At 38.6% G+C, this 27,643-nt stretch overlaps 1 protein-coding gene across 6 annotated transcripts in view; it reads right to left on the minus strand.

The window, feature by feature from the left end:
• Positions 1 to 27,643, minus strand: part of DACH2 (dachshund family transcription factor 2) — a 492,287-nt gene that overhangs the window by 23,950 nt on the left and 440,694 nt on the right. For all 6 annotated transcript variants that reach the window (XM_039489729.1, XM_039489730.1, XM_039489728.1 and 3 more), the window contains 2 exons: positions 5,301 to 5,446; positions 4,559 to 4,706 (listed from right to left, as the gene is read on the minus strand). In XM_039489729.1, the coding sequence (XP_039345663.1) occupies positions 4,559 to 4,706; positions 5,301 to 5,446 (294 nt within the window). The remainder of the gene's footprint in view (positions 1 to 4,558; positions 4,707 to 5,300; positions 5,447 to 27,643) is intronic.

The raw sequence follows: 27,643 nt of genomic DNA on the forward strand, positions 1-27,643 counted from the left end.
GCAGAGATTAAGGTCTCCTGAGTCCCAGGAGCATGCACTATCCTTTGGAATGCCATTTTCTTTGAAGAGCTCAAAAAATGAATATGCTTTTCCTGAAACTGCTTCAGTATCCTTTAAAATAGTTGAGAAGATTAAGACCTAGATTCAGCTACCCTGCTTCAAGATGAGTTCAACCTTATTCTGCATGCAGTCCTATTGTTTCATGGGGAGCGGGGGGACTACTTGTAAAGAACAGTGCTACATGCCTTGAGGAAGGGTGAATCAGTCCCTCAAATATTAACTGAGAGCATTAAATAGGAGCAATAAGCAGGAAATCAGTGAGGGAATCATGTCAACAGCTTAGATGCCTATACACAAATGGAAAGAGGATGGGGAATAAACAGGAAGAACTTGAAGGTATTAATCCAAAAGCTAATTTATGATTTAACTGGCATCAAAGAGACTTGGTGGGATCAGTCTTGTGACTGGAATATTTATATAGAGGGGTATAGCTTGTTCAGGAAAGACAGGCAGGATGGAGGAGGGGATGTTATTTTATATATTAAGAATATATATACTTGTTTTGAGGTCCAGCAGTAGGTGAGAGACAGACCAATTGAAGGTCTCTTGGTAAAGGTAGAAGGGGTACAAAAAATAAGGGTAATGTCATGATAAGGGTATACTGTAGACTATACAGTCAGGAAGGTGTTGGATAAGGAATAACAAAAATATCCAAAACACAAGACCTGATAGTAATGGTGGACTTTAACTACCCAGACATCATTTGGGAAAGAAATATGGCAAAACACAAACTTTGCAATAAGTTCCGGGAAGGTATTGGGGGGGACTTTTTGTTTCAGAAAGTGGACGAAGTAACCAGAGAGACAGCTGTTTTAAACTTGAGTCTGAGCAGCAGGGAAAAATTGGGAGCAAATATGAAGATGGAGGACAATTTGAGTGACAGTGACTCTGAAATGATAAATTTCATGATTCTAAGGAAAGGAAGGAGTGAGAGCAGGAGAATAAGAACAATGGACTTCAAAAAACAGATGTTAACAAATTCGGAGAACTGATAGGTTAGGTCCCATGAGAAGGAAATGTAAGGGGAAAAGGAGTTCAGGAGGACTGGCAGTTTCTTAAGGAGATATTAAAGGCACATCTGAAAACTGTCCCAATGCGAAGAATAGTAAGTAAGAGTCCCTCAGGTGCCCTTTAATGACGTCAAAATGACCTTGGCAAATAGGTCTGAAATCAACAAGATGAATTTCAGTAAAGAAAAGTGCTCTAGGAAGGAAAAATCAAATGCACAACTACAAAATGGGGAATAACTGGTTAGGTGGTAGTACTGCTGAAAAGGATCTGGGGGTTATCACAAATTGAATAGGAGTCAACAGTGTGATGCAGTTGTGAAAAAGGCTAATATTCTGGGGTGCATTAAAAGGAGTGTCATATGTAAGACATGGGAAGTCGTCATCCCACTCTACTCAGCACTGGTGAGGCCTCATTGGGAGTACTGTGTCCAATGCTTTAGGAAAGATGGGTACAAACTGGAGAGAGTCCAGAGGCGAGCAACACAAATTATAAAAAGTTTAGAAAACCTGACCTATGAGCAAAGGTTAAAAACCTGGGCATGTTCAGTATGGAGAAGAGAACCTGAAAGTCTATAGATATGTTAAGGGCTGTTAGAAAGAGGACGGTGATGTTTGCCATGTCCACTGAAGGTAGGACAAGAAATAATGGGCTTAATCTGTAGCAAGGGAAATTTAGGAAAAATGTCCTAGTTATAAAGGTAGTTAACCATTGGATTAGGCTTCCAATGGAATCCCCATAATTGTAGGTTTTTAAGAACAGATTGGACAACCACCTGTCAGGAATGGTCGAGGTATAGTCCTGCTTCAGCACAGGCAGCTGGACTTGATGACTTCTCAAGGCCCCTTCCCACCCTACATTTCTATGATTCATTGTCCCGACCCCTTTCCTTCTCCACCTTCTGCATACTATAAAGGAAAGAGAAATTGCGGTGTTGCATGCTTCAGCTGGGTGCTTGTCCCAGTCCCTATTGCTGCTACTGGGCATTGGGAGTGGTGTGAGGCCAGGTGATTAGCTGTCACCTGGTTGATGGAAGAGGGGAAGGAGAGATACAGTCTGCTTCCCATGCATGGTAGCCATTGCAAGGTTCCGGTTTCATCTCTGGCATATCCACCTTTTAATTAGGATGCTGGGGACTATACTGGTTGTCAGTTTTGGGGTCTGGAAGTGACTTTTCCCATATGGTGAAATTGACACAAAGCTGTATGGGTTTTTCATGTTGAATTACAATTATCATAACTTTGATGAGTCCAGAAGGGTCTAACGGAGGGCCCTAAATCCAGTGGGCTGCTTGGCCATTGGTTCTGGACACACATGGCATGGCAATGTCTGCTGCATTTTGTGGCTCCCCATATCTCTCCTACCTCCAGCAATAAGGTGGGTCAGGACCCTAGAACTGAGGGTGCATGGCTTTCACACTCACCCCAGATTTACAGTCCATCAGGGCCACCGGTGTCCATTGGTTCATACTGGACAACCCTGCCAGGTAGTTTAGGGTGGTTACCCCAGTCAGGTAATAAAGTCACGGCCTCTGCATTTAACCATATTATGGTGTCTGTGGCTCACTGTTTCCATGTTCACATCAGTTGTTTGCTGCAAGTACTTTACCCAGCTCTCTCTAGCGATCTAGTTAGAGGACAGCCACAACTAGCTTCTTTACACGTACAAGTAGTCTCCACTGAAATAACTGGTGTACTCAAAGTCAAGCGGCCCAGCCTGCATTGAAAAGTCCTTTCAACTAATTTCATACTACATTTAAAACTGAAGTTATATATTGAAGTTATAGTTCAGATCATCTCAGATGAATATATTGCCAATGTCCATCTATCTGGTCTAAGACTGCAGTGGAAGGACTTTAGTGCTTTTTAATATTTTAAAATGTAATCAAAATACTTCCTTAAAGTAGAGAGGGAGTGGTTCTCTTATCATGTAGATTGTAAAGCTGTGGCAGCTTTATGAAGGTATTTAATTCTGTTTATTTTCAGATACTGCAGCATCTTGAGACTACCAAAGCCTGATTCAGTTTCAATCTTCCAATATGCTTTCTTACCCCATTCAGCCATAGAGATTCCTGCCTGCAGCAAAAGTGCTGCAGTTCCACTACAATGTGGGGAGGGGGACATGATGCTGGGAATTCAGCAATCTCTGAGCACTCTTTTGTGTAACAAAGTCCAGGTCCATGGGAGCTCTTTCTGCACTGATGGAGATAGTCTGGGAGAGGAACAAAACCAAGGCTGATGCATCAGTGATTGTTGGTGAAACTCAGTCCTGTGCTGGAGGCCACCAAAGTCTATACATCACTTAAGTCTCATGTAAGGATTGTGATGGTTTAAATGAACCTTAAGCGATGCACAGATTTTTTGCTGGCCCTTTACATAGGGGTGAATTTCCCCTTCTGAGAATATACCAGGCTTTCTTTCCTTTGGATTGTGGGGGTACAACAAATTGCAGGTCCTCTGCAATTTAATTATCTCCGGGGAGATTTCTCTCCATTCACTTCTGACTCCTAGAGTTCCCCAGGCCAAGCCCATCGACTCAGGCTTGACACTGAGAACAGGAGTTGTCCCCATAATCCAGTCTCAACTTCAGGAGAAGCTGCAGATATGCATGTAAGAGTAGAATTTTGATATAATCCATGGACAGTATTTTAGCACATTCACTATAACTTCTACTCATTTCATATTCGCCTTAATGTAGATTCTGAACTTTGGACAAGTCTGCTCTCTTTGCAATACCACAGTGAAAAATGTTACACTTAAAGACTCCATATTATAAAACTAACACAATCATGGGGCTGTTGTGATTATGTTTCATGTTACAGCCTTACAAGACCCAGTTTAAGAGCTATATCGTGTTTCCCTCCACAATATGACAGGAGAATTAGTAAGGTTATTTGCTTCTGATCTAAGGGAAGGACAGTTTTGGATAAGCATCTTCTCCTCCCAACTGATCCATGATGTGGCACTGGAGTCATCTGCAAATGAAGCTAACTGACTAGCCTCCCTCTTAGTGTAATAATTATAAGGATGGGCTATTTCAGAGGGAAGATGATGAAAGAAATTCTGGTGTAAACACATTTTAGAAATGTACTTTCCTTGTGAATCTTTCTCAAAATAAGACTGCTCCTCACTGGTGAAGATAATAGTTGGAATAACACAGAATAAATTAAAGCTGCCAGATCAAGAATTCAAGTTAAGAACCCACAGATGGACTGGTAATAATACATGTGAAAGCCATGGAACTGAATCAGCTCTCAACTAGGGGAGCTGCCAAAATATTTTGTGGCCAGTTATCCTCTAGGAAACAGTCCTACAGTCATTTTTTTTCCGATCTGCCTGAAGAAAAACTTGTTTTACATTAAAACTTAAATCTTTCTTTAATAGTTTGTCCACTACTGCATTATGCTAATCTATGATTGCTAGCTAAGCCCAAGTCACCAGCAGCTCAGAGCAGGCAAAACATATGTAAAGTCCATTCTTAAGTCACTTACCTCTGCTTTGCAGCTCAGCTGTAAGTTGCCTTTCTAAGCTCTCTCTCAGTTCTCTCTCTCTACAAAGCTCCATCTTTAACTCTTTCTTTTCCTGCTGTATCTGTTTTTCCTGGACTCGTGCATTGTCCACTGCTACTTTCAGTAGACCCTAAAAGCACACACATACATCAGCCTTGTGAAAAATTATATTTAATCTCAATGGTAGCATAAAGCATCATCATTTGATCTTATTATATGTAGAGAATAGAAAAAATATGACTTGTAGACCTTTGAATACAACTGAGGAGATTAGGCAGCTATATCATATTTTATATTCTATGAGAAACTTTGGGGTGTGAACTCAAAATAGCTTTTCCAAATTCATCCTGTTGAGGTTTTTTATCACACAAAAATGAAACTTAAGTAAAAGACATGTGAGGACTCAAGAAACACAAACATAGAGAAACTGCATATATGTATATGCATGTTCTGTACAATTTGGGGAAAAAACTCAAAGAGAGACATATTACTGCTGTTCTGAAAAGTTTCTTGCACTGCATTTTAAACAAACTATCAAGTGTAGTTAGCATCCTTCAGTTTGCTTCAAAAATCTCATTAAAATAGATCTGATTTTACAGATTACTCTGAATCCATAGAAATATGATTTTGTACAATGTATGAATTACTAAATAAATGGGAATGCTGCATGTTCATTCTTTATGAGTTAATTTATCATTATGTAGCTCTGCTCCCAATAATTTACCTGAATGTTGGTTAATAGAGTTTCTACTGATGATAAACCATCAGCAAAAAGAAATGGTGCAGGAAATCCAGGAGGCAAGGTCTGTCCAGCCAGTTGGACTTTATCTAAGGTTGGTTTCATTATTGGAATAGCAATTTGGACCTCTTCTGTAAAGACATATTAGAAAGCAACATCAGAAAGTTAATTTATTGGCAATGGCAACCTTCTTATACAGGCAGGTGACTGAAATGTTTAAAGGCCAGGACTTAATTCACCTTGAAATCAACTCATAACTATTATAGCAAAATTGGCATTGTATGTCTTACGGCAGCAAGGATTGTGATTACGGTAAGGCTGAAAAATAGTACAAGTTAAAGAAAAACCATGCTGAGCAGCCTGGAGGAGGTGCACAAATATTACGTTATACCCCAAATGTTAGTATATTACAGAATTATAGCTATGTTAGTCGGGTCATTAGATCTGAATTGTTTATCAGAGAATAATGAAAAGTAGGGTTTTTCTGTTACAACCAAAGACATCCTCTATAGTCAGGGAATTTATCAGTTCTCCTTCCTTTTAATTTTCTCCTCCCAGAGTCAACAGTATAATCAACTCAGTTATTCCCTCTTGCCTTGATGACACTGAGTCTCAGTTGTACGTGAAATGTCAGTGCAGATTTTCCTACAGAGTATCTTGCTATTGTCATCCTTTCTAGTGTTCGGCATTAGCTAAACATGCTTTGAGTATTTTAGGTGAGTTGTTTCATCTAGGGTAAAAAGAGAAAGGGGGCAGTATCATGGTAGAGTAGGGAGAACCCCTTCTCCTGCAATTTACAATATGTAGCCAAACTGGTGTGCCTTTTATAAATTGCAGGATCCTGGCCCAATATAGTATTCCCTATTTGACAGGCAACACATTGCTCCTCCATGATGTAAAAAGTTAATCTTCAAAGAAGCAACATAATCTTTAAATGTTTTTCACCAACCTGTCTGAGCCCAAAGCATTTTTTTATTAATTAACACTGTCACTAATGAATATTGTAGAGCAGTAGTTTTCAACCTGTGGTCCGCAGACCTCTCAGGGTCCACAGCCTATGTCTAAGATTTCCAAAGGGGTCTGCATCACCATTCGAAATTTTTTAGGAATCCACAAATGAATAAAATTTGCAAACCACTGTTGCAGAGCAATAACTGACATATCACCTTTTTTTTTAAACCCTCTACACATAATGGATTTAGTATCAAGCTTACTGCTGAGACCTATAGAACAAAAAATCTTCAGTCGGTTATTTTACATCAGATGTTGTTGTACATTCTTTGAATCTAAAATGTCTAGAAATATATCTGTGTAGTGTTCTTTTGGAATCCATGAAACATCCCTTTAATTCCTTTGGCAGTTGTAGAAGTTATGAAGAACATCTTCACAGCAATTGCTTTTTAGTAAAGCTTGAAACTAATATATTGATCATAAATTCATGATGCATGTGTTTTCTAAAGGCAATTGCACAACCAATCCTGATAGTTTCATTTGTCAAGTCCTTTGGTCATATTCATTCTAAGATTTACAATTAGATCACATCACATTCACAGGGCTTTCCCCCACAGCATTTTAAAAAAAAATGTCGGCGGGAATCAGTACATCAGTTACAAATACTATGACAGAAATTAAACTGCAGGTCTTTACATTGGTAATGTTATATAGCTTGAAAAACAAATTGCTTAGGCATCTCTTGAACAAGATAACGTGTTATGTTTCTGAAATACATTTGCCAACAACTAACCCAGGAGTGCTAGTAGTTTTCCTATATTTATTGAAATCTATATTAAGGAGTATTTTGTCTTCACTGTGTGGGAGCATTAAATGGAAATCTTCATAATGATGCCTCAAGTATTAATAACAAAAGCCTACATCAGATTCACATCTATGTAGCTAACATTTTAGAAACTGGATTTATGTCATATAAATTATCTGTTTTTAAACAACTGTGGTTCATATTCAGACCATTGCATTCTTACTGATTCACCATTTCTCCTGTTTAAATATTTTATATGAGAAGTAGAATTCTTAAAATTAATTGATTAGCTGTTGCATATGATATGACACAGAAATGACATTTATGCTACAGAGTTAAGGCAGGCTAAACAAAAGTGGCATCTCAAAAGGAGAGCAATACATAAAGTATGCATAACAGAAAACTATAACAGCTTTAAAATGTCTAGAAATCGCTCCTACTTGGAGATGAAAGTAATACTATTAAATTGGCTGAAAGGAAAATTACTATTGACTGTGAGGACAGGTTTCATGGTCTATGGTTTGTAATGTTGCTATATAGTAGATTGAAGTTTCAAAATAGTATTACTCTTCTTTAAAGAGATAGACACAGCTAAATTAGGTGCTGCTTGCTGCAGTGAGGATCAAATGCAAAAAGAATCATATTTCATCAGACCTAGTCAACACCAGGAAAATAAATAGAAATATAAGAGGTATGCAGGCAATGATTCATTTTGATAATCTGGCCCAAGAGAGACACATAGAGACAGCACACAGATCTAAGCTTCTACCAAAAGACAAATAGGACACAGAGGGTGGGAATTGGGATGACAGTGTAGCAGAGGTCACATCGATTTTCAGCAGCAGTTTTCACACAGATGAGATAACCCTGGACTCTATTTGGCCCATTGTTCATATCCTACCTGTCCCACAAGCAATAAATTTCCTAGTCCCAGAAAAAGGGCAGTAAAGAAGAAGGATTCTACTTATGACTCCTTATGATTAAGTTTTTGTGCTAACCAAACATGCTTTGCAGACCAAGGTCACATTGCATGTTAAAGTCTGTAATAGCTGAAAACTAGTAGAAGCATATTATGTTTTAGCGTATATGGGTGGAAACTGTCAAACCATTCATCATTTTTTTCTGATTGAAATCACACACTGCAAAGATGAATGATAAATGCATTAGAAATCTATTTCAATCTTGTAATAGGTCTTCACATCTGAATGGTGTCTACATTTTGTCCACAGTCTGAATAAGTGCACACAACATCAGAAATGTATTAGCGAGGCTTGAGAAATCCTAACTGACAAAGTAATTAAACAGTGGCAAGTGCTGGAAGCATGTTTTGTGGGTTAAATAAGTACATAGTTTTATAGTAAAAGGAGAAAAAGTTTTGACTGAAACGTTTTGAATTTAAAGCCCACTAGAACTGTACATATTAAAAGCAGCATTCATACATATAACACAATAGAATAAACAAGAAATACAGCTGGGACAACTACTATCTAACCAAGGACACAAACAACCTTTCCATTTATTGAGGCAAAGTGAAGCCTGCTTTTATTGAGCCTGTTTGTTAAACTTGGCACACTTTGTAATAGCATTCAGGAGTCCATTTAGAGGGCAAGTCTTTTTATTTTAATTTCTTGCTTGAGGCTGTGCTGACTAGATATAAAGGAAGGCAAGAATTATATTTGCAGAAAAGAAATATACAGTAAATACCAAGAATGAATTGAATGCTACTCCTGAAAATTACATTTTAGATGGCTAAAAAAATGTCTGTAGCTCCAACAGCCCACTGCAGTTCATCTTCTGGCTCACCAGTCTCTTGCCCAGTCCTGATTGGGAAGTCAAACGCCAGCCTATGGACTAAAAATCAGGACTGGGAATAGATGCTATTGACTAGTCTCCAACCTGAAAGTGCAGCGCACTACCAATAGGCTAGTCAATAGTTTTATTAAAGAAGAAACCTGCTAGTTAAGCACATTCTTTTAACTCTATGTGATATGCACCTCACACACTTGATAGACCATGAGTATGAAAACAATCTAGTTCCCTTCTATTCACATCCTAAAACATTATTTATAAGCCCACCAAGTTGGCACCCATTGCTCCTGATTGGCTAACGTCTACACACAGCTGATTAATTTTCTTCCCAACCCAAGCAGCTACAGTGATAGCCTCAAAGGGTTTACAATTGAGAAGAGGTGACAAACATGTGGGTCTGGGTTGGGGAGGCAGGGTTAAAAAATTACTTGTGTAGGGCTTAGCCCTAGGTTGTCAGAACTAGCACAAATATAATCAGTTGGGAAACTCTATTGGCAATACTGGGGCTGACACAGCTGCACTAGCCCATAAGACTATGTGTGACTGTAAGCGCCCCCTCGCTGCCAAGTGGCAGAGGGCCCACCATACATTAACTCATATCAGGTCTGACACACACAACACAGAGTTATCATAATATTTATCTAAAAGCAGCCATATAAGGGACCATACATAAACTGGTGACATACTGGGGCTGACAAATCATTGTGTTATGTATGTATGGGTAGTGTAGAGAGAGGGTGTGTTTTTTCCAATATGTGCGTGCTGTAAATATGGTCTTAAAAAACCCCTGTGTTTGGGAGGCAGAGCATGCAAGAAGCCTGACAAAGCAATGTGGCTTTCCTGTCTGACCAGCTTGATTACAGACAGACGACAATGAAAGTATATTTACATACATATAAGGTAACCAATGCCATCATGCAAACAAGCAGAGAAGTCAACTTAGTAAATATGCCAGGTGACAGAGTCTGCACCTCAGGATACCCTCCTGGCTCTCACAGTGGAGACAATGGAGTGTGAGTAACATAAGGGAATGAAAAAAACGCCTTTTTATCCACCACGTAGGGCGCAGCACCGTATGAGTCTGTGAAAGTTGGAGCCTCTTGACCTGAAAGGAAGGAGCAGCTGGTAACTAGCTTAAGTGAGAAACTGTTGTAGGCAAAGATATAACTTCCTAGACTTAAGTTTTAGTCGCTAGCAATTTTTTTTTGGTTTGGTTTGTAACTATACCATGCTCTTTTTCTCTTGCTTAGTATCACTTAAATTTCTGGTCTTTATTAATAAACCATCTTAGTGCTATGTAGGCAATGTGCCCTGCTTGTGATGGACAAAGACTTCTCAAAGGTTGTCAAGAAGAAATTAAGAATAACCATGATAGTGATAACCCTTTGTATTTTTTTCCCCAAGTGATGAAGCGGTGGAAACCTACATCCTTATGGGAAAGGTGTAAACAGTTGTGGTGTTCTTTGAATGGGGGGAAGGGATTGAAGATATAGTTACAAATACTTATTTTCCTCTGCACCAATTTACTGGGATAAATTAAAATGTCTGTCTACTACTGAAAACATTATTCCCTTTCAACATTTTTTTAAAATGAAATTGCCCCCTATTTTAGGATCAGGTCCCATATGTTTCATTAAAGGAAAAAATATTCTGCAGCAGTATATTCTCTCCTGTACTTATTTAAGAAAAGATGCCTGTAGTTGTTTATAGTAGGAGGTATAAAACACAGGAGGTGCTGTGCACCTATCTTTTAGAAGAACTGAACATCTACAACTGAAGTCAATGAACACTGCTCTCTAGTATTACTGTGTCAAAAAAATCTAGTCTCCCTGTACACAGATTTAGGTCCTGATCCTCCAAAGGGATGCACCCACAAGGATACCTATGCCTGAAAGTCAGTGGAACTCTTGACAATTTATTTTAGTAGGATTCTCATCAAGCTAAGGGTTGACACTTGTGGATGCTCGTGTAGGCTCAGGCCCTCAAACTCACGCAGGGCTGTTTATCAAAATGAAGATTTTGTTTGATTTTTTTTAAATCTTGGCATCTCCAATGCTTCCTTAGTAAGTTGTGAGCTCAGTTTCCACTATAGTGGGACAGATAGTAAAGAAGATGTGTTTATTTCAAACATGTATGGAATATATATGAAGTCTGCAAAGACAGTTATCTGTCTGCAATGACTTAACCGCTCTGCAAACCCTCTTTGCTTCTGTGCCAGGAGGTGAGCAGTTCCTTTCATCAATGAGTAAAGTGATGTCGCCTCCTAATCTGGCACAAGTCAAAAACATTTACTGCTTTAAGCGTGTGATTCAGGTGCTAAATTTAAAGTAACTCCTTTTTTTTCTTAATTACACTCCCTGAATGCAGAAGGTCAATGAGGGCAATTATTCCAGTGTACCAAGTTTAAATCGAACTTTGGTCCATTTAAAAATGGCTCTATATCACTTCATGTCACAATAGTGTTTTTCACTAGTGCACTTTACCCCTCACTTTAACCATAAAACTTAACCATTATGTATGAATTTTCAGGATGCCCTAAAAGCTTTGGAAGCTAGCAGTAAACAGTAAAGCCAGCTATCCTCCACATCACCTTATTCAGTTCCCTTGTGCTTTTCATCCACTCACTCTAAAAATCAATTTATTTTGTTTTGAAGAAGTGTTGAATAAAACCTTGTAATTGTTTTCAACACATCCAGGGGAAAACGTAGATCACTTCTATAACACTTGAAGCAATGTGAAGGCTTAAGAAAAGCAGACTATTTGCAGTAGTAAATAAAAGAGAGAAAATAGTGTAAGCAATGCATATACTGCCTTTTCTATAGAGCTGTTTTCAGGAGTTATGAGGGTACATTTACCAGGAGGATTTTATGAAGTAGGCACTTAGGAAGTATTTCAATGGAAAGACGAGTCAGAGATAGCCGTGGAATGGAAAACTTGACTAGAATAGGTTGAAACAACATTTTGCAGTTTGTCTTTAGCTGTACACTCTTTAACAAGGGACACTTGGATAATTATACAGATCTGACATTTACGTCAGTGGGCTCTCATTAGTACCATTGAAAATTATATCTATTTATAGTTGCACATATTTAAAATATATTTGTCTCTTACAATAAAAAATTAGGGGTTTTTATTAATTTAAACCTTAACAAGGAAAGAATCAAAGTTAGATGAAATTTATTTTGCAATACTGAATAAGAAATTGAGGAACAATGCATACTGTTTGCTGGTGTCAAGCCTGGGAAATGGTCTTGAGAGCTGCTTTAAAAATAGCTTGAGTGCAGGGCTTAATAAAAATAAACTTCAAAAAAATCCCATCACCACCTGGGTACGGATCTGTTCTTTAACAAAACTCCTAAGTACAAACAAATTCTACTCATACAATAGCCATTTCCTATAAAATACTTACCAAACAATATTAAATAATATCCTACTATTTACAATTTGTAGTCTGGTTATTTTATTCTAGTTAGGTTCTAATAGGAGGTATGCAGCTTTTGTAACGTGGATGCTGAGTTTTGAACTGATGTTCCCTTAATGGACCTTTACAAAGCAGTCCTTAATCCTACAAGAAAACTCAAGTACTATCAAATTTTATTTGCCATATGACAACTTTTTGAAGCTTTATTAAAATAACAGGCACCCACTAGTAATATTATCCTTGCCATTCCCTTGCACAAATATACAATTATTATTTCTAGTGGCCAACTACAAAAGCAAGGATTTGAACTATGCTGCAAATGCCAAGAACACTTTTATTACAGAGCTTTCCAAAGATCTCCCCATTCTGGATCAGAGGGATGCAAAGCAAGAGAGGGCAAAAAACTATGGTGTCTACAAAATCTTTCTGAGTTAACTGTTTCCTATTCAAATTGACATGTGTTTCTCATGATAAGGTTTAGGTTTCACTGCTGTCAGACTATTCTTCCACTGAGATTTAAACTCTCAGATGAGGTTGGGTGGGTAAAACGTGCCAAGAAAAAAAAAACTTAAATTTTCTTGGCAGATTCAGCCTTTTTCTATTAATGTTGAGATTATTTCTTCAACTATTTTGTTGCAAATATTTATGACTCCATATGGAGCAACAGATGTTGAAGGGAAGGCATGGCAGAAAAGACTTCTTTTTCAGCAATTACTCTACTACTTGTCATACTGTAGGTGTTTTTAAGTGCCTCTCTTTGCTCACTGCCCTGTCCTCTCACATACTGTAAGAACGTCAGTTTACATAATTAGTATAACTTCAGGCGCTATCTATACACAGAGGGGAGTAGTACAACAGGCGGTAAAGATCATGGAGGATGGGGAACTACATGCATCATTCCCTCAATCCTGTTGGAAAATCTGCTCAGAAATTAATATAGTGCAAAGCTATATTAGCTCCTTAGTGGAAACTGTCCCCTCCATGCCTTTAAGAGATGCTCTAAAGGCTACAGCCAGCAGTGAAAGCGATACCAGGAGCCATTCTGACAGGGAACCAAAGAAGGCCAAGAGGCAGCACGGATCATCCAGGGGACATAAGGGTTTTAACCTTTGAATTCTTTCTTTCAGAGGAGTTGCCTGCTGTGGTGTAATCAGAAGATTCTAAGAAAATATCAGGATAAAATTTAAAACAATCCCCTTTCCCAACCCCGAACCAAAAGAGGCAGTGATCTGGCTATTCATTAACATCTCATTCACTCTAATAATAATTTGGCTCTTTACCACATATAAACAATATATTTTTGTATAGGTTTTCCATTTTCTCACCATATTCTTTTGCTTTAGCCCTTTCTTCTATAGTATTTATGGAAACAATGTTGCCAAACAGAAGCAAGGCTGCAATATTTTAGTTAATGCAGCAGTAACCTTTTAAGAGTAACAAGACTTCAATAATTTAAAACTAAAAATCAAGTTGGGAAAAGTTCATTATTTTTCTTATTTACAAAACCAAATCTACGGTATAGATCCTTCCTGATCCCCATGTCAGCCAGGGCCTAATTTTAACCCAACATTGCATACATTGGATATGTCTATACAGCCCAGGTCGACAGACTCAGGTTAGTGAAACTCACAAGCAGGGCTCTGAAGCATAGGGAGGGGGTGGACTTCAGCATCCAAGCTTCAGTCCAAGTTTCAACTTTAAAGTACAGTAACTCCTCACTTAACGTTGTCCCAATTAACATTGTTTCATTGTTACATCGCTGATCTATTAGGGAACAAGCTCCTTTAAAGTCGTTGTTTGGCAGCTGCCTGATTTGTCCAATGCTTGCTGGATTCTCTGGAAGAGCAGCCCCTCCTTGTGGGGCTTAGAACCAGGGGGGCTGACAGCCCCCCAGCCCCCATCAGCTCCCCTAAATTCCCTGTAAGGTATGTGGCTCAGCAGCAGCCCAGCAGCACGTCAGCTGTCCCTCCCCGCACTGCTGTGCTGCTCCGGACCTGCCCTCTGCCTCAGAGCTGCTCCGGGAGCTTCCTGCTTGCTGGGGGAGAGCGGGAGAGGGGTGCTGATATGAGGCTGTCCCCCTGATCCTGCTCCCCACTCTGTAGCCCCTCTCCACACAGCGGAGGAGGGGGCCAGGGCTCAGGGACAGAAAGGAGGGAGCTTGCTGGAATCTGTTGCTTCCTGTCTGAACTGGCTGATCTGCTTAAAAGGGCAATGTACTTGAAGTGGGGTCAGCATACTTAAAGGGGCAATGCACGTCTCTCTCTCACACACTTATGTATGCACCCACCAGCACCTTGGAAAAGTTAGCACCTGTGCAGCCATGCATGTGCTGTCAGGAGGAGGGAGTGGTGCACTCCAGCTGGATAGCGCAGGCTCATCATGTTTAGTTTTTGTAGGGAAGTGTTTGCAGCCACTGCCCTGCATCTATTTGTTTCCTCCCTCCTGCCTCAGTCCATGCTGCCTTGTAGAGTGTGAGGCTACATTAACAACAGCGTATTAACCCTTGAGGGCTCAGCCGAGTGCTAGTTCATCATTTAGCAGCAAGGCATTCCCTGGGAAATATTCCACCCCTTTACTCCACCACCTCAATCAAGCTTCACAATCATCATTGCTGTGTACAATATTAAACTGTTTGTTTTAAATTGTTTAAAACTTATACTGTATATGTATATAATGTCTTTTGTCTGGTGAAAAAAATTTCCCTGGAACCTACCCACCCCCCATTTACATTAATTCTTATGGGGAAATTGGATTTGCTTAACATCATTTTGCATAAAGTCACATTTTTCAGGAACATAACTACAAGGTTAAGTGAGGAGTTACTATACTGTCTACATCGCTATTTTTACAGCAGTGTTAGCAAGATAACCATCAGCTGGCGCCTCTAGATGCAACCAGAATATAAATAATAAATAGTAATCACAAGCCTCAAAAAAAAAATTCCCTTTTAGGTAACAAGTACAAGCATTATTTGTGATAGATTTGTTTCATATATAAACACTTTACATTAGATAGTTTATGATAACACACTTGATATCTCACATTACTTTAAACGGCACCCTACTACTATTATATTATATTATTATTATTTTATTATTTATTATTAAGTTCTATTTATAATGTAGGTGCATAAACAGCAGTTAAACTTTCAGAATCCTTCAAAATATCTGAAACAGTCTGAAGACTGCATTTCCTACTCCTGGGTAATTATTTCTGTTTTATTAAGGTTTATTTTACAACTGTATGAAATAGGTTATAAAGAACAATTCTGCTATTATGTCCTCCGCTGCTTAGGCTTAATAAATATTATATCCCACACCATACATTAAAGTCAAGCAGTGGAGAAAATAAGAGTGGTAGTAATCTCCTCCACTGATGTAAAATACCCTTAATAAAATAGGGGTGTATAACAGTCAGGAACAAATTACTCAGGTCTGCTTTAATAAAATAGTATCCTTAAAGCAGTATTATTCTTAAGGTACTGACATTCCCATTGGTGCTGCAACTGTGTCCTTTCAAAGCAGTATAGCCTGTTAAAATAGCAAGATATCTTTTTGCAATAGAGTGTTTGTGTCCAAGCAGATAGAAGGTTTGTAGAGAATGCATCCAGGGAGCCATAAAACTGGTGGGAAACATATTTCTCTGTGGTATTTTAGTACTTTGAAAAATTCAATCACTGGGAAAAAATGTTTTGCTGTAAACATCTGAAGAGCCTTATAAAAGCAATGGCTTCCCACAGCACCTGCTTAAATAATTTTAAGAGATGGAATATGTCTTTGCTTATCTTCTAAAACTCATAGAGAGCTTCTCCTATTAATTTCCCTGGTGCTGTCAGGCCAGGGCATTTTTAATCAGGAAATAATTATTAGTGGAAATAGGGGAAAATTCACCAGCATGATTATTACATTTTTAAAATCAAGCAGGTCTCAAAAGTGATTACTAGAAAATCCTTTACAGTACGATTTGGACTCTAATTTTGGCTTTATTTAGAAGTGTACATACACACAATAAGAATGATCTCTCCACAGTTTCCTTGCCATAACGCAGGGAAGGAATTCTAAACGTGGCCAAAAAAGGAGAATAGCGTTCTGTTCCTATATTCCAGCATTTGAATATACTCTATCTTAGTCATGCATTGGTTTTACATATACTCACAGACATGAAACATGAGGTATTATTTCCTTCTGAGTTTACCTGCTATCATCTTTAATTTAATACATAAAGTAGAGATGCTATGTCACGGACACTGCCAATAACATGTCTGACATAGAAAGGCCTCTGGCTGCAACCTTATTAAAAGTTTACATTTTACTGAACTTCAGAGTAAAATTTAAATTACCTACCAGCTCCTCAATCCCTACAGGCTCTTTATCTGCTGTAGACTACTAAGGCCTATGGGAATCTAGTCATCAGGACCCTAACACTGTAAGTATCCAACCTGGCCTTTCTCCTGGGAGGAGGCTCTCGTTCACCTATGCTTATGCTACTGCCTGGTCACAATTATCCTTTAATCACAGTGGAGATCTGTGAAATTTCCAATTTATTTTTATAAAGAAATGTGTGACTCAGTTTCCCCTCTCACTTTGTACTGTTGCTCACCAGGTAATAAAGGTGGCAAAGGGTTAACTTCTTTCTTGAAATAAGACGAGCAATTCAATAACTGATGAGAAGTCGCTTAGTATGAATGGGCTATCAGTAACTAACATCACTAGGAGGTAATTACTGATAATCTCTAAACAGTTAAACAAATTTGCAGAAGTACCACTCCTGGGGGAAGTTGCATATACAGGTTTTGACCAGGTTCAAGAGACCCAGCAGACAAAGGACCAGTAACTGTATAAAGTGGGCAGCCTGCTATAGGGGAGGGGTCATCCTCATTGGATCCAAGAACTCATATGAAACGTTAACCAAGAGCAACAAATCCTGCTGGAAGGGTTTGAAGGACTTCAAAACCTACCAGGGTTTCCATGTGGAAGACTCATGACAGCTGGTAAAACAGGCAGGCATATAGGGTTACTGTCTTCAAGATTTGTTTTCTCTGTAATGCTTTGTGAAGGGTGGCTGGTCACTGGCTAACCCTGTCACAGCCCATGGAGACAGCAAGACAGCAATTGCTGAGCTAAACTCAGACTTGCTAAAGTGATCACAGTGAGCTGCAGGAGGCACGTACCACCTAATTCCTAATCTGAAAAGAGAGCAATGAAAGTTACTGCCTGGAGAAATGTGACAGCTCCAGGTATGAAATATGAGTGGAGGGGAGGGGTGCTCACAAGGAGGCCACAAAGGGGTCAGAGGTGCAGTTATTCCAGAACAGTGACAGCCCCTCCCTCCTCCAGTCCCCAATGCTTGAGTTTGGATTAATACTAAACCATCGGCTGTCCTGTCACGAGGCTGCCCTATTCCTAAAGCTTTGACATTAAATCTCAGTAACAGGATGAGTAGTGGGCTCAAATATGTCAGCACTACAACAGCTTCCAGTTACTAAGAGCTTCCTATGTTTACAACAAAGTCAGGGCAGAACTCTCTCACCAAACAATCCTCACGTGATACTCCAGAGAACTCTTCCTAACTCTCAGCTAATATGCCAAAATGGAAAATTCCTTCCTGACCCAAGTGGTAGATGGGATCAGTATATCAATAAAACCAATGTGAACGTGAGCAAGAGTCAAATGTTCAAAACTTACTGCTTTACAATCCAGTAACTGCTCAGGCTACTGTTTCCCAACTCATTCCATGCTCTTCAACAAGTTTAGCACCCCCCAGAGACCAAAGTGAGAGAAGGAGAGCAGAAAGAAAAACCTGAGCAGGAAGACGGTACATCTCTCCTTCCCCCCCATACACACACCCTGACCCTCTATCTGTTATATCCACAGGTGAAACAGAAAGTCAGGATGGGTTTAGCCATCGGGAAGGAGGAGCCTACCTACTTCCTCCTGGCAGCATCCTGGTAGGGTCATTGTAAACACTGTACACCACAGTGAATGGCAAGTATACAACTTTTCATCTGGATATGTCATTGGAGTGATTGCCTGTACATCAAAAAGTGTATCAGATGGAACATCCCTTAACTAATAACAAATTAAACAATATTTTACATGCTAATAGCTAAGATCAAGGCTCCTAGGCTTTTCCTGTAACATTTGATGGCCGAAACAATTAAAAGAGTGCAGGGAGCTGAATTTCTAGGGGTTGATCAAAACAATGTTTATTAAGTTTCAGAACAAAAGTTAGTTACCTGGTAGGCCCTGACTCCCTACTGTCTTTCTCTCCCCGTAGGCCCTAAAGGCCCATATGAGCCTCTGTGTCCAATTAGCTATACCCTAAGCCTCAAACTGCAAGCCAACATGAGGAAAACAGACTCTTCTTTCTGTGGGATGCTTATGCTAATGTTTGGCAGTAAAGCTCAGCCCCACATGTAAATTCTGATAATAATATGCCAACATCTGCTGCATGCAAAACACAAACACCTGAGTTCTGGTCTTGAGAGGTAAATGAAGGATGAATAGTATTAACTATTTTGTTCAAACACGTTTATAATGATGAAATGCTCGCATATCTTCTGTCACTGGTTTGGTGTTACTTTTTAAACAGCTATACAATAGGGGAGTTTAGTGGAGTCTGAGTTTTGCTAATCTTTTTCAAGTTTCATGAACTATTTTCCCATTAAGATAGGCTATTACTTTTCAAGGGAAGTTAAAAAAAACACGAGAGATATTTCTTACCAAATGGAAACCTTTACATTCTTGTTTAAAATTAGTTCTTGCCTGGATTCTAAGATTAACAGGGAAATATAGTTTTAAAAAATAACTACTCATGCAGACATGCATCATCCAAAAATACAGAAATTGTGGCACACTGATGCAAGTGATCCTTTAGCGGGACATTTCCCAGGTAAGGTGGGGAGTATGTTATCTCAAGTAATATTGTTTGATGTTTGTAAGCTGTATTAATTTTTCTGTTTTGTGGATAAATGCAAACATCCATTTAATTTTCAGGGTTTTTTTTAACACTACTACTTCTCATGGGTTTTAATAACCAATCCTTCGTAAACTGACTTGCTCATTTCTGAAGTATTATATTCCCCTGCTTTGACACTGCACACCACTCGAGTGAATGGCTGACATATCCGTTCATGTCAGTGCAGGGAAATGAAGCTTAATGAATCCCACCCAATAGTAGCATACTGTATCCATGTGTATGCCATCTCACAGTTTCCTCTGTAAAACTGAAGTGTTTGTTCAGAAATTTCTCTCTTGAAAGGACCTTTTATTTTTTTGTAATGTTTAACTGCCTTTTTCTGCTCTTGTCTGCCTTCAGTATTGTTCAGATGGCAATCCTTTATTTCTTGTGCAAACTCATTTGGATGATACAGAATGGGCTACAGCTGTGTGTTGCTATTTAGAGTATAAAATATGTCAAACAGTTAATGTAATAATATATGGAGATATACCTAGCTCATAGACCTCGAAGGGACCCTTAAAGGTCATCAAGTCCAGCCACCTGCCTTCACCAGCAGGACCACATACTGATTTTTGCCCCATATCCCCAAGTGGCCCCCTCAAGGGCTGAACTCACAACTGCAGGTTTAGCAGGCCAATGCTCAAACCACTGAGCTATCCCTCTCCAGCTCTTATTCACTCAAGCAAACACAACAAAATATAACTTTTTAATTGAAGATTATTACCAAGGCAGGGCTGTTTTCTCTAAACTGAAAGTAGTATTTGAAATCAGCATCATCAGGTTTTTTAAAATTCTGAAATGTCTTGATGCGGTCCACATTGCCTCTTGAGCGCCTATGGTTTTACAAAGGTTGTCGCAACCCAGTGTAACAAAAAGTAATTGTGAAGCTTGTGCAAACATGCAAGTCAGTAGTCACTCAGTCCCCAAGCAATCATTAAGTTCCGGATCAGAAAGTTTATCAATCTTGATTATTACTTGTAAATGAGTTTTTAAACATTTGTTACAAAAAGTGAAAAAAAAATAATCAGGGGCCACTCACTGTTCAGATTAATGAAGTAGCATGTAACCTCTCAAACAATTGTTTTCAAACAACACAAAAAGTTCTTAATTTCATGACCTATCTTGTTTGCGTTAATTTGCTTTAATAAAAAACACTGACTGAAAATGCACTGACACAATTTGTGGTCCCGCGGCTCCGGTGGACCTCCTGCAGACGTGCCTGCGGAGGGTCCGCTGGTCCCGCAGCTCCAGTGGAGCATCCGCAGGCATAGACACAATAATATAAATGATTAAACTGGAATCAAGTCCATGGGGACAAATTGTGCTCACCTTATTTGTATGAGAAAGTCCCATTGATTTCATTAGGTCAGTTGTACCTCAGGGTACATCTACATGAGTATAAAAGACTCATGGCACAGCCATGGCTGGCCCAGGTCAGTTGACTCAGATTTGCGGGGTTGGGCTATGGAGCTAAAAATTGTGGTGCAGACATTTGGGCTCGGGCTGGAGCTGAGCTCTCAGACCCTCCACCCTCACAGGGTCCCAGGTCTCGGATTCCCACCTGAGCCCAAATATCTACACAACAATCTTGCAGTCCTGGAGCCCGAGTTCCGCAAATCCAAGTCAGCTTACCCAAGTCAGCCATGGGTTTTTATCCCTGGGTAGATAGTGACACTACTGGAATTACTCGTGTGAAAAATGCCTGGTGCAGGTAACTAGATTTCATTCTTAAAATAAAATAAATCTATATTGTTTCTGAAATGTAGGCAATAGGAACTGATAATCTCTATTAAGTGGCAGTATGAAGAACCCTCATTAGTTTGAAATACATTAGTTTGAAGTCAGAAAAGAAATAAGCATAGAACAGATGAAAATGGCAAACTGCTATAATTACTAAAAATGTTATGTGCATGACTGTGTCTCAAGAACTGTTACGGAATACTAGTAGAAACAAATTAATTTATACTCACAGTCTAAAATAACATGGTCCATTACAATGAGGTACTTTGGAGCAGGAAATGTCACTTGTTATGTCTCACGTTGTTTCTGGTCTATCCAGTGAATCAATATTTATTTTGCTTTTTAAAAAGTGCAAATTTTTGCTTGCAAGTACAAAAAATTTATATTGTATAAAACTCAAGTTCTACTTCAAATTCTTTCCCCTAAAATGCATAGTTGATATAAATTGGATGTTTATTACTCACTTTGTATGAACAATTGCCTTTTTTCCCCAGCTACATTTGTTAAAAGATATATAAAAACAATGAGCCAAATTCTCTTCTCAATTACATCTATTCAGCTTCACGGAACTCAGTGAATTTGCACCAGAATAGCTAAGGGAACAATTCAGCTCACTATTCCAAATATAGCAGAAAACACTTATTACTTTATCTTTAATCCTTTCTCAGATATTCTTCATCAGGCAAGAAATAGCAGATATGCTGCTAGGCAGTCAGGACCAGAGATAGGAACAGAAATAGTGGATATGCTACATCCACTCAGTTAGTTGGGGTCAAATTCTGCATTCAGTGTACATGCACAGTTCCCACTGAAGATTAGTGCAGAGGTTTCCACTGACTTCCCTGGGTAAAAAAACTGGTTTCATTTTCTTGAATGGAAGTTGCGTGCACTAACTTTCCCATGAAATAATCTGTTTACATATATATTACATGTATTCAAAAACACACAAAGAAAAGTCCAGTAGAATGTCTTAAAGTTATCCTAGCTATGGGGAAACTCTATTCGGAATGGAAGACAAATTGTCTTGATGCGCTACAATGTGTGAACTGAAGTTCTGGTTATAGGAGACCAAGTTGCATTACATTAGGGTTTTACTGCATTTTGATTGATTATGTCTTTCTCAACAGAACTCGCATGAAAAATCATTCGGCTCAAAGACTGCAATGTGCAATTGCAGCTAGGAACAAGGTTGAGTGTCTCTTGTCTGCCATTCCCCAAGAAATTATAGTTTACAGCTTGTTAGTGGGAAAATGCTGCTTAAAATTTAAACCAATGTTTTCAGAAATATCATATATTGTCTTTATTGCTGAAATAACAACCCCCACCGCAAAATATAATAGCAAGTAATGTGCTCATTGCCCTTGGCAGCACCATTAAACTGGGCAGTGAACTACTTCAAATAGCTGAGAGTGTTAAACATTAGTTCTGCCTTAAGTAGGTTGATTTTAACAGCCAAATGTGCTCTGTAGTCTATCTGAGCATTAAAAGCACCTTTCAAACTTCATTTTACAGAAATGTTAATGACCAGAACAAACTATTGAAGGCAAAAAAAAAATTATTTCAGCAGATGAAAGGAAACAGTAAATTAAGGTTTCTGGTTTAAGAGAGGATGCACTAACATATCCGTTTTAAGGAAATGTCATTTGCTGAAGGCACCGTGGAGATGTTAATCTTTTCATGTTTTTCTATCTTTTCTCTTTTAAACATGAGAAAGAGCTTTAAATCTGTAGTCAACATGTGATAAGCCTCAGAAATACTTTACTGAAAAAACAGCAACGTAATGGTTTCTAAATGTCTAGTTTACAAGGTGTTGTCTATTATGATGACACCTAGGAAGACATTACAATACTGTGACTTACTGAGACCAAAAATAAGATATGTGGGCTTCTTTTAAATTTATCAGATGACTGGTAAATAAAAGAAAAAATTATACAACTCGGAAAGGTAAGCCGTATCAGAAGTGAAATACTTTAATGTATTTTAATCTGGTGACTTCTATACAAATGCAGTGTGAGAGAGGAATGGTGGGGGGGAGTCTAATGTAGTGATTCCTTCTGCTATCAATGGGTGTCTCTGTAAATATTTTTTTAAGAGAATAAGACATTAGAAATATGGAAATTTTACTAATGCTATTTCATTTCATTAGAAATTGTTACCTTGAGAAAATCTTGTCAAACAAAGAATATTAAACTGTTTGTAAACATGAACTACATTTTAACATATAGGGATTTTTGTGTATGTTAGTGTTGTAGGCACAATTTAGGAATCAGCTTAGAAAAGTTTGTCTTTGGCTTCCAAGAAACATTGATTCCCAGAGGAATTTCAGACACATATTTAAAGAATTTTTTAAATAAAATTGAGATTCTGATTTCTGTGTAGAGAACTCAAATATTGCTCATTATTAAGAAATACTTTGATATGAATGAGGTTTTGAACATAATTTCTTTATACTTCGCTGCATAAACTTTCTCAAATTAGCCATTCATCCAGTTCAGATCTTTAAATGGGTAATTTCTCTCATATGTTTGTGAATGCAACCAGGTGTACATGCAAACTTTACTGGTGCAATTTGGGAGACTGTTTTGAAAATTTGGCTCAAATGTCAGGGCAGATTCAGGGAATATGGCTCACTGTGTGGGGGAAGGGGGAAATCCAAATTAATTAACAGAAATTGGCAAATGTTTTTTGTTAATCGTTTTACACTGATTACAGTTGTTTAATCTTGTCTTTCAATCCATCCTTTTTTTTTCATATTAAAGCCAGCTAAGATATTTGGGTAGATAAAGTGGTGATAGTGTATTTTACGTACAAACATGTATGCATAAATAGACATATATACACACACACACTCCTCTGACTATGTCAGAGGTAAGGAGAAAAACTGGATTTGAAGGTAAGCCTGGAGTAGGTGAAGAGTCAGAGGAGGGAAAGTCTGAGGGTAAGAGAAGATAAGTTTTGGGAGGACCTGGACATTTCCATGCTCCCCAGATTTTGATATGGAAACTGACAAAACCAGGTTCATAGTTACCTTTTAACTACATCAGTAATGTTTTCGTCATTTCAGATTTCTTTTTAAACAGATGAACATAAAAAGTATTAGTCAAATTAAAAAAAAAGAATCAGTAGAAAAAACAGCAGGGATCAATTATTTTTAATAAACCAAAACATCTGGATAACATATTTTGAATATCAAGTTAATTTAGTTTAATTTTGATTAATATTGTATTTGTATGTATATTTAAAACAAACGCCTTCACTCCCCTGAAGAATATTGCAATATGCTTGAGAGCAGGCTGGAAATACAGGCTCATACAGTAACTGAAACAATGACAAAGCCCCTCAATGATATTGGCACTAATGCCCTAATTCAACATGCTTGATCCAGCATTACTGAAGTTATGTAAGTTTTGAGATTCATTTCAGTGAGACCAGAATCAGACCTTGACTCTTAGGCTATGTCTACACAATGCACCTTTTAGTGACACAGCTGTGCCGCTAAAAGGAGCGCACTGTAGCTGCTCTTCCCGACAACAAAAAAATTCCACCGCCAAGGATCGGTGGTAGCTTTGTCAGCAGGAAAGCTCTCCTGCCGACAAAGTGCCATTCACACCAGTGCTTTTTGTCAGTAAAACTTTTGTCATTCGGGGGGTACTTTTTTCACACCCCTGAACAACAAAAGTCCAGTGTAGAAATCTGCTATGATGCTTGCAAAAGCTTGAAAGGAAAGACTTTTCTGTTGAGGAACAGAATCATAATTTGGTATTGACCTGTGATAACTACCAGACCACTTAAGCTTTCAAATGATAAGTCCTAGTGTCACTAATACAATTTGGCCATATTGCTCCTATGAAAACATCTGTATCAAATATTTCAGTAAGTGACTTTTGTAAGCCAATAGACTAAAATCATAAGTTTTAGCTGCACCCAGCAAGGTATACTTATTTAAAACTAAATGTGAAATTCACTCTTCCACAAAAGAAGCAGTGTCATGAGAAAACTTAGGCTTTAAGTTTTGTAAACGCTGCATTTTCAATATTAGAGTGTCAGTCTTCATTCACTCTCTGACAAGGTTGTCAATCAAACAACAATCTAGTTTTGTAAGACTTTAACCAAAGATCAGAGCAATGATACTGCTGAGTTCACATTATCTTCCCAAAGATAACTACTTGAACACTTTCATAGTGCTGCATCGATATTACTTTTGCACCATTCTTTCCAAGTAAATAAAACACTACAAAGTTTGGCAGTCCTTTTGGGTTCCAGTTTCAGCCCTGATATAAACTGATACCCCCCAACACACTCCCTCCCCCCCAGTTGCTAGCTGTGAATAGTAGGACTTGCATTCAGCTAAACTTACGTCAATTAAAAAGAAAATGAAGCATGCTCTCTGCCTCTTTGAAATATATTGAATGTCTTTTATTCAATAACAATAGTTAGGCAATGAAAAGAAGAGAGAGCAAAATGTGGTATATCATCGTTTTGCTTCTGACTTTAGCCCAATGGCAAATGAAAGGCATCCAAAATCAATTTCAAGAAGCTAATAAATTCAGTCTGTGAAAGCAATGAAACTATAACTTTTGCAACCTCATCATCAAGCTGATTTGTAAGCAAAGCTGGGCCCAATTCCTGAACATGATGTCACCTACATTTTCAGTTTCAAGCAGGTAATATAACATTTCTACACAGCTTATATTCAGAGGCTAAACATGTTTATATCTTCTTTCCCCAAACTTATGTCCTGGTAATATAATAAAAACCTAAATGTTCTATGTATAGGAAATACTCATGCCGATCACTATCAGTTATTTCTTCAAATGATAGAAAAGAAAGGTGAAGCCTCATGTTTGAAGCCAAATGATTGAGTGTTCTGCACAAACTCTCCATGGTCTTCTAAACAGACCATTTAATAGGAACTGGGATTTTAGTTTTGTTTTGTTTCTTTAACTGAGTGAAAAGCTCACCTGCCACACACAGTCTCAAAGAATAGACAGCACTTTCTAAAGGGGAAATTAATATAGGTTAAATTACAATTTCATTAGAGATTATCCTGTGAGGTGCTGAGTATACTCAATTCCCAGATGTATAGATTCTGATCTTAGTTACACAGGAGTAAACCTGGAGGAACTCCATTTACTGAAGTAAATTGAATGTAAATTAAAAGAATGTAAATAAAAAGAATGTAAATTATTTCAGATTTACATGCGTTCACCTAAGAATATAATTTATCCCACAAACTGTAGTATGCGTTGCGAGTGCTTTTCACCTCACTTCTGTGTAGCACATTCCAGAATCAAATCGTAAATCCACATAGCTTCCCAAAGAATTCAAAAGGCTGTCTGTTATTGGTACCAGTATTTGCCATTAAAATAAGAAGAATCATTCTTAAAGATGATTAACAAAGAGAAAAAATGTACCTGTAACCTTTTTTTCTACTTTATGCAGGGGTGGCTGGCCAGGTGGGGCTAAGCCCAACCAATCAGGTCCCACCTGTGCAGCCTGGCTGACGTCCCACAGGTGCACCACCTACCACTTTGAACTAGTGAGGCTAGAACTTTTCCATCCCTGGGAGGCTGCAGTATATTTGGCTGCCACTGGAGGTCTTTTCATCACAGTCTGCAGGTGCAGGAGGAGCCACACACTAGGGAATAAAGGTTTCTGTATGGCTACTTCAGTTTTTCCCCACAGAGGGAAACTATGGGGCAGCCTACATATATACTCTGCATTCCAGAGGCTGAAAGCAAGAGATGAAGAAAGCAAACAGAACAGGCAAAGAGAGCTGTATTCAGCTTCTGTGCGGTGATTTCAGACACACACATGGTCCATGCTACCCCGGTTACTATATTTTCAGACCCAGCTACAAGTAGGGATAATAAAAGATGAACCACACTAATGGACATTATTTTGGAAAATTACCTCCTGTAGTTGCATTTTTATTTTGCTTTGCTCATTTTAAAATATATATACACAGATGTATGTGCACATAGATTTCTGAGCCTGGAGAATTGTGTGCATGCACATGGACTCATTTTAAGCCTGAGAGAGAGAGAGATTTGGTAGAAGCTGCAGAGAAATTGTGGGTGGGGGAGGACAGGTTCTCAGGCTGAGGGGGAAGAGAGAGTTTTTACGCAGATGGGAATTGGGCTGTGGGGAGCTGAGAGGACCTGGGGAGTTTTTGAGACAGGAGGGGAAGGGAGTTGGGTTGGCAAAGTTTAATACAGGGGGAAAGTCAAGACCAATGAAGGTGTGGGCAAACAGGTAGCATGTGGAAGTTTGTAGGAGGTGGAGATTGTGGGGTATAATTACATTTGAAGAGGAGAAACTGGGACTACCTGAGAACTATAAAGGAGTCACATACACAATGATAAATACTGTTTTTTGCCATCCTGCTTTTTCTGTAAAAGTGTCCTACTTTTTCCCATTTTGGACTGTGTACTGGAACGAGAGCTGGTAGCACCTCCCAGCTTGAAGCAGTAATAACAAACACCAAATACATGGTTTCCATCATCAGCACCCCACTATAAAAATTGTTCCAGCACCCATGATTCTGGAAGAGGGAGGGTTTGGGAAAGGATGACCTCATACTTTCCACTTCCGCATCAGCTCATCTTATCCCTCAGCAAAACATCCCCTTCATCTGATCAC

Source organism: Mauremys reevesii, linkage group 9 (assembly GCF_016161935.1).
Source record: "Mauremys reevesii isolate NIE-2019 linkage group 9, ASM1616193v1, whole genome shotgun sequence".
Classification (NCBI taxonomy): Eukaryota; Metazoa; Chordata; order Testudines; family Geoemydidae; genus Mauremys; species Mauremys reevesii.